This window comes from Acomys russatus, chromosome 1 (assembly GCF_903995435.1).
Source record: "Acomys russatus chromosome 1, mAcoRus1.1, whole genome shotgun sequence".
Taxonomy (NCBI): domain Eukaryota; kingdom Metazoa; phylum Chordata; class Mammalia; order Rodentia; family Muridae; genus Acomys; species Acomys russatus.
In genome coordinates, this window is record NC_067137.1 from 124,253,408 (window position 1) to 124,260,548 (window position 7,141).

At 42.4% G+C, this 7,141-nt stretch overlaps 1 protein-coding gene across 1 annotated transcript in view; it reads right to left on the bottom strand.

Annotated features, from left to right (window-relative positions):
• Abcb5 (ATP binding cassette subfamily B member 5) overlaps positions 1-6,912 on the bottom strand; it is a 162,873-nt gene extending 155,961 nt beyond the window's left edge. Inside the window, exons 1-2 of the mRNA XM_051153951.1 lie at positions 6,851-6,912; positions 5,871-6,047 (exon numbers count right to left, since the gene is read on the bottom strand). Of these exons, the coding sequence (XP_051009908.1) occupies positions 5,871-6,047; positions 6,851-6,912 (239 nt within the window). The remainder of the gene's footprint in view (positions 1-5,870; positions 6,048-6,850) is intronic.
• Positions 6,913-7,141: the final 229 nt, after the last annotated feature.

Below are 7,141 nucleotides of genomic sequence, written 5' to 3' on the forward strand. Positions count from 1 at the left end.
TGGGGGATAGTGTCCATTTAAAAAATTGTTATAAGTCATATCCATATGTTTTCCTGATGCTAATGACACAACCACAAATTGGGTTGGCTGTGAAGTAACTTATCTTGGCTCACAGTTGGGGTTAAAAGACAAGGAACAGTACATGGGAGTGTCCTTGCTGGCAGAGATGTGTATGGCATCTCATAGCAAGAACAAAGGGTGTTCATGTGTGTGTCTCACTGTCCCTTCTGTCCTAACAGAGCTCCCAGGGCTCAGTCATGGGGCTTTGATCTAAAAACCTTTTCTAGTCTCAAAGGCCTCTCATCTAAATAGCAGGTATATTAACGATTCTGTAGTTTAGTCACTCACTCACATAGGATTAAATTGCAACATTGGAAGCTTTGGGAACACAGAAGCTATATCCAAGCCATAGTAAAGGTATAGGAAGCAGTCTGTAAGTGCAACATGTGTTCAGAAAGGATATGTTTTCTTCACTTGATGAGCTTAGGAATTGATGGACCCATTGGGCCAGTTTCTTTCATTTTGTTTCCAAGTTTCCAAGTACATTCCTACTTCTTTGTTTGCTTTTTGACTGGCAATTTACAGAAAGACTTTTTAAAAATCACATAATAATAATAATAATAATAATAATAATAATAATAATAATAATGACAATAATAATAATAGCATATTTGTCAATTTTTCTTGTACTTCTGCCAGTTTTACTACACACATATGAGAACTGTTATGTTTTCTTTTTCAATTTTCAAGTTTAATTTTGTAGTGATGTTTACTTAATTTCTTTTGCCTGCATGTCTCCCTGGTGTTTTAACACAGCAACTCTACTTCCTTGCTCAGCACTTGTAAGGTGTGTTTTCCATACTTTGACTTCTAGGCCTTTCATTTATTATGAAAATAATATTAAAATAATAATGTGGATAGTTTTACAAGAAATTTTCAAGAAGACTTAAGCTAATTTAGTATGTCATGATAGTATTGCTTTTGCTGAGGTAATAATTTGTGTCCATAGTGGTCAGAAATATCTTTCGATCTGTTCATAATTTTCAACGTGTTCTCTACTTCTTCCCTTTATGTTTCTCTTTAACTTCTTCTTCCTATTATTGTTTTTTAAACTTTTTACTGATTCTTTGTGAATTTCATATGATCCACCCCAACCCCACTTATCTCTCTATATCCCTTCTTATTTTCCTTCTACTTGTACAACCTTTCCCCCCAAAGAAAATAAAACAAGGTAGAATTTTAAAGGAAATCTTATTTTGGAAGCTATAGTGTGCCACAGTGTGTCACACGGTATACCCTTCTGTCCACACATCTTTACTTGCAAATGTCTATTACAATGTCTCAAGGCCCCTAGATTCTGCTATATTATCACTGCTGGACCCTCACTGGGACTCCTCTAGGATATAGTATTGTTGCCTATGTCATGGAGAGCCTGCAGCTTTGGATCTTCAGACCTGGTCCTTTCATGTGCTCCAGTAGATCACAGATTGGGTAGATGTTGAGGTGGGCCAACTTAAAGCCCTGAATCTGGGTCTGGGAGGGCAGCTGAGTTGGTCAGCCTGCCTTCTCTCTTGCACCCATGTCCTTCATCATCTGGAGGGCCAGCAGTGGCCTGGGCTCAAGGCCCTGCTTGCTTCCAGACAAAGACAGATGGACCTTAACATCAAAGGTCCTGTTTCTCTCAGGGACTTGTAGAGTACTTTAGGGCGAGGCCTATGCACTAGGCAATGTTCCTGGTCTCACCAGGTGAGGTGGAAATTATTTTCCACTGAGTGTTACAGCTTGGCCCTTTTAGAATGAAATTGCTGGCATCAGATAGCAGTGGAGACTTGGGAGCTCCACAGGCTCCAGATGATACTGAAACTGTTACTCCCCTTTTGTCAAACTGCTGTGCTAAGCAGGGCAGGGGAAGTAGGCAGATGTCCAAAAGTGGCCAGCAGGCAGGTCCTGTGAGATGCAGGCCCAGCAGTGCTTCACTGGCAGCCAGCACAGACCTGGTGGTGATGGATCAGGTTTCAGAAGCTGCCGCGGCAGCTCCACCACCACTGCCTTGGCTACTTTGACTGCTATTCAAGCCCCAGAGGTCCAGCAGTGATTTTCCCCCAGAATAAATGGAGTCTCAGACTATAATGGTGGAAGAATGGTGCAAGAACGAGAAAGGAAGCTGGCTAACCTTTATTTATCAGCCTTGGCAGTGTCGAGGGGTTTGTGGGTGAATGTGTCTGATTCACTGGAGCTAGAGGTGTCAGGACACTTAATCTACATTCAGAGATTCATTGCCTCATTTCATGCAGTAACACAGCATCTTATCACAAGAGGGAAAACACAGCACTTAATTATCCTATGGGTAGGGGAAGAACTTCTAGGTACCACTAAAGATCATTTGCTGAAGGATAGGATTGCCTTAGCATAGGGTGGGGTACATTTGGGAATCCCCAGGTACTTGCTGAACAAGTTCTATCAGGAAAGAGTTGGGCCTGTAATCTTCCCAGAGGGCTTTGTGATGCTTCTTATAGGATCTGGGGTTGCCCAGATCAGGTGAAGAGAGAATCCTGCTGAGAACGGGAGTCTGTCATATCAAAACAGACTGAGCTCAGTAGGCTATCTGGATACACCAGACTTCAACCTTTCCAGCAAAGCCCCCAACTCCATGTTCAGAGCCAAGAATACAGCATTCTTTGAAGAAATAAGCAGAGGGCTAGGTATTTAATTCAATGGCAGAGTGCTAAGAGCAAGTGCAGGGCCCTGGGTCTGCACTAGGAAAAGAAAAGAGTAAATAGTAAATTACAGCAACATGTTGTTATAGTGGGGGAACATTCCAGAGGAACATAATCTACTCAGGATGTCTACCTATACTTCCTTCAGGAAGTGAATTTCCTTTTAAGATGTGTGTGTGTGTGTGTGTGTGTGTGTGTGTGTGTGTGTGTGTGTGTGGGTATCTGTGCAGTCCGAAAGATGGCATCAGATCCTCTGGATGCAGAATAACAGGAGATTTTGAGCTATCAAGCATGGTTGCTGGGAACTGAACTCTACCACTCTGAAGGAGCAGTGAGTGTTCTTAATCATTGACCCATCTCTCCAGCTCAAGTAAATGAAGACCTGTGCAGGAACTCATCACATAGAGGACAAGATATGTGTGCTGGCACTGAGACAGGGACAAGCATAATTATTTCTATAAAACAGCAGCTCCAAATTAGCCTGGAGCCTAGTGAATTAGGAGAAGGGGAAACACAGGTAGCTTGAGGTAGTGGGGAAGTCAGATCCTGTAGGGTGCTGCTGGCAGAATCAGATATTTAGTCCCATAAGGCATGTGGGCTACTTCCATGCTATCTGCAATAGTCAGTTCTCCTGCAGACTTGACCCCTGAAGACCCGATTCCCAGGCTCCTTTCCCTTCATACCTAAATAGGTTTGAACATTAAGATGAACTGACAGGAGGCCTTCGACTCAAGATGAAAATGAAATGACTTAATATCCCTGTTTACCACTGTCTATCAACTTACTGCTATGGCAACTGACCCAGTCCCAGGAGAGTGAGAGAACACCCTGATTATCAGGAAGATTACCTAATGACCCCTTAAAGGTCAAACCACTTATCATTACTGCTCACTGGAATTTAGGTTTCAACTTATGAAATTTGGACTGTATTTTACTTATAACTGTTGATAAATTTTTAGATACTTTCATAATGAGAAGAAACATTTTGAATTTTGAGAGCTCTGGCATACTCTAAAATGATTCTCTAATGGCTCAAATTAGCTAACTTACTGAGCTCTATGCAGCACTATGCTAAGAGCTTTGTAGATATGAATATTAATCATCTCATTTTGCTTCCAACAACACTGTTTCCTTTCCCACACATTCTGCAAATGCCTAGGGGATTGAAATGTCTCCATCTTAAAACAGAAGTGGAATCTGCTACAACTGGAGTTGCTCAAGACACAGAAAGCCCTGCTCATGCTTGCTGTCTTACAAGCCATTTGCAAGGTAAATGTTCTTCTCAGATTAGTTCATCCTCATTCTCCACCCTGCACGTTTCACATAAATAAAACAGAGTCCCAGAATGCAGAATGACCTACTCAAGATGACAGTTGTACTGTCCAAGAAGGCGTCTTACTTTTCCTTCAGTGACGTGAACATTAGGGGTGTGTTACCTTCCTTCATTGTCTATGATCATGTTTTGAATCCTGGTATTCAAATTTCAATCCCATTACATTTGTTACGTGATTTTTACTCCCATCAACATTTCTTTGGAAAGATTCATAGCTGGCTGTCATATTTGAACACATTCAGTGTAAGACTGTCATGAAAAAATGGTGGGCTGTTATCCTTGGGCCTACGTTATGTGCTCCTTCAAGAGTCAAGAGGAGGGGCCTAGAGAGATGGCTCAGAAGTTAAAACTACAGTCTGTTTTTGTAGAGGACCCACGTTTGGTTACCAGCACCCACATGAGGCAGCTAACAACTTCTAATATGCTACCTTCACAGGATCCAAGACCCCTTCCTGGTTCAGAATCACTCAAGTCTACATACCCACCCTCAGATAGACACAAACACACATAGTTAAAAAATAATTTTTAAAAAATGAGTTAAGGGGAGATAACATTCCAGCTGGAAAAGTTAATGGTACAACCACTGAAAATAAGCTTCTGAGAAATCCAACGCATTTATCTTAACATGAATGTCAGTCTTTCATAGATTATAGTTACAAACATTCTTTAAATTCATTAAATTTACTCATCTTTGCTAGTAGAGGACAGGTAGGATAAATAATTTTTTAGACAACATTATTTTCATATATGTGACAGAAATATCTGTGTATTATATATATGTATGTGTATATATATATATATATTTTTCTTTGGTAGGCATACGTCTACCAAGACTTTCCCCAGCCTCTCTTGCAATTGGCAATGAAATGAAAGTATAATGATTCCTTCCTTCTCGTGTGGTCGTTTTAGGCCACTGGAAGAGAATTCTGGACATTGCTGTGATGCTTCTGGAAGGGTAACGTGCATCTTAGCTCTCCTGTCCCACGCGTGGTATGCTCAGCCCCAGACACTCATCTTCATACTCCATTTTCCACCCTTGCCTCCTTTTCCTTGTTTCGCCTTTTTTGCTGCTCGTGAGCAACTTTGCAAAGTATTGGCTCACAGCCAAATGAGAAAGGCGTGGCATTTTTTATGTTTTCCACTTTGCTCATCTCTTTTAACCATTTGATGTTTTGACCCCTTCCCCACCCCTTTCACCCCATCTACAGTGGCTCTATGCTTCTTCCTCTTTCCCAGATACCCCCATTATGGATCTTCTTTCTTGCGAAGATCTATATGATGACAGAGGTTAATCATTTACAAAAAAAAAAAAAAAAAAAAAATCATCCAAAATGAAATGTGTGTTCTGTGACACTAGGTTTCCGGTACATGATGGTCTGAGATGAGGATTCACATCTGGTCATCACGGCCACCTCTGAGTTTTAATTGACTGTAGATGTCATTGCTTTCTTTCCACTGCTGCTCACACTTTAGTTCCTCTGACAATGATCTGTGCACTAGCTTCTCGAACTTTAATGTGCCTCAGGATTTCTTAGAGGAGCCGTTAAAATCCAGGTTTCTGGGTGCCAACTCCACAGACACTGACTTGATATTTCTGGGGGCAAGCCCCGTTAGTTTGTATGTGCTTACCATTCGAGTGTGAAATGTTCTCTCCTCCCGTTATGTGCATGAACACTTGGCCCCAGTTGGTGTCTCTGTTTCAGGAGGATGTGGAATCCTTATAACATGGAGCCCACCTGAATAAGAACGTAGGGGTAGTCTTCTAAAAGTTTCCCTCAGCCCCACATCTGGCTCTGTCTGCCTCTGGGTCCCTTTCTTACCCGTCCACTCCAGCATTGGTGTCCCCTGCCGTGAATTCTGCGGAGTTCAGCGAGGGCCCAATATAGATACTTCTAACTGAGATGAAGATCCAGCTCCCGTCCAAACATAGCACCAGAGGGAAGTTGGGCTTTGAGAGTGGACTGAGTGCCTCTCTGCTGCCGCTGACTTCCAGAAGGCTGAAAAATGACGTTATCTTATGCACACATATGAACAAGGTGCAGCTGGGCCTTGTGGGTGCTGGTGACCAAACATTCAAAATCAACCAGTCCATGCAGAACTGGTTCCAGAAACAAACAAACAAAAAAAACCCACCAACTAACCAACAACAACAACAAAAAAAAAAAACCCTGAAAAAACAAAAAAACAACCCTTTCTGACTTTATCAAGGCTGTAGTCAACTAATATATAAACCCCATGGATGTGTTTAAAGCCAACAAACAGTTTGAAAATGGAAACTGAGTCAGGTCCAAGGGTCTCCTTGTAAAGTGGTAGGAAAGGTGGAGACAAAGGCTGCAGAGCAGTGTGGACATCATGGTAAAATTGTCACAGCCGGTTAGCAGGGTTGTTGCATCTGGCGGGACTCCTGCGTGATGGCAGCTGAGCTTTGAAGTAGTAGCTTTTTGTCAGTGATCGTTATCTGAGATTTTTATGGGGCTGTTCCTTTGAAGGTTTCTAAGAGCCTTTCAGTCCTGACAACCCAGGAAGTCTACGATGGCTGAGAATTGCTTAGGTCTTTCAAGATAGCCCCTAGATTAAATAAGAAGTTTGGCGTGTGGAAATTGACTTGCTAAAGGTGCCTTTTGTGTAACAATGAAAAGAATTTCTAGGATGCTGTTGGGGTTCAGCCCTTAGAGGCTGATCCCCTTGCTGCTGAGAAGGCTGGATTCATCTCGCAGTGGCTATCTTTCTTTCTTCCTTCATAAACCTCCATCACTGACATCAAATGCTCAGAAAAGCAGTGACAGAACTTGGCTCATACTGCTGTGAAGATCTACCAGTGTGACACAGGCTGAAGATCGGCTTCAACCAGTAGTCTGACATGATGGACGCTGGGACCAGGGACCATCTCTAAGACACTCAAGAACCTTATCCTGCCACCTATGTGCTCCTGCGTCCCTAGCCTCCAGCCTATATCCTGGCGATGTGTTAGAACAGTGCACATTGATGATGAGCAGCCAGGTCTTTGGTGTGGAGCAACAGATTTATTATCCAAATTGCCGTGTGGACCTGAGAGCTCGAAGGCTGAAGGGGTTCCCTGTAGGGCTGAAGA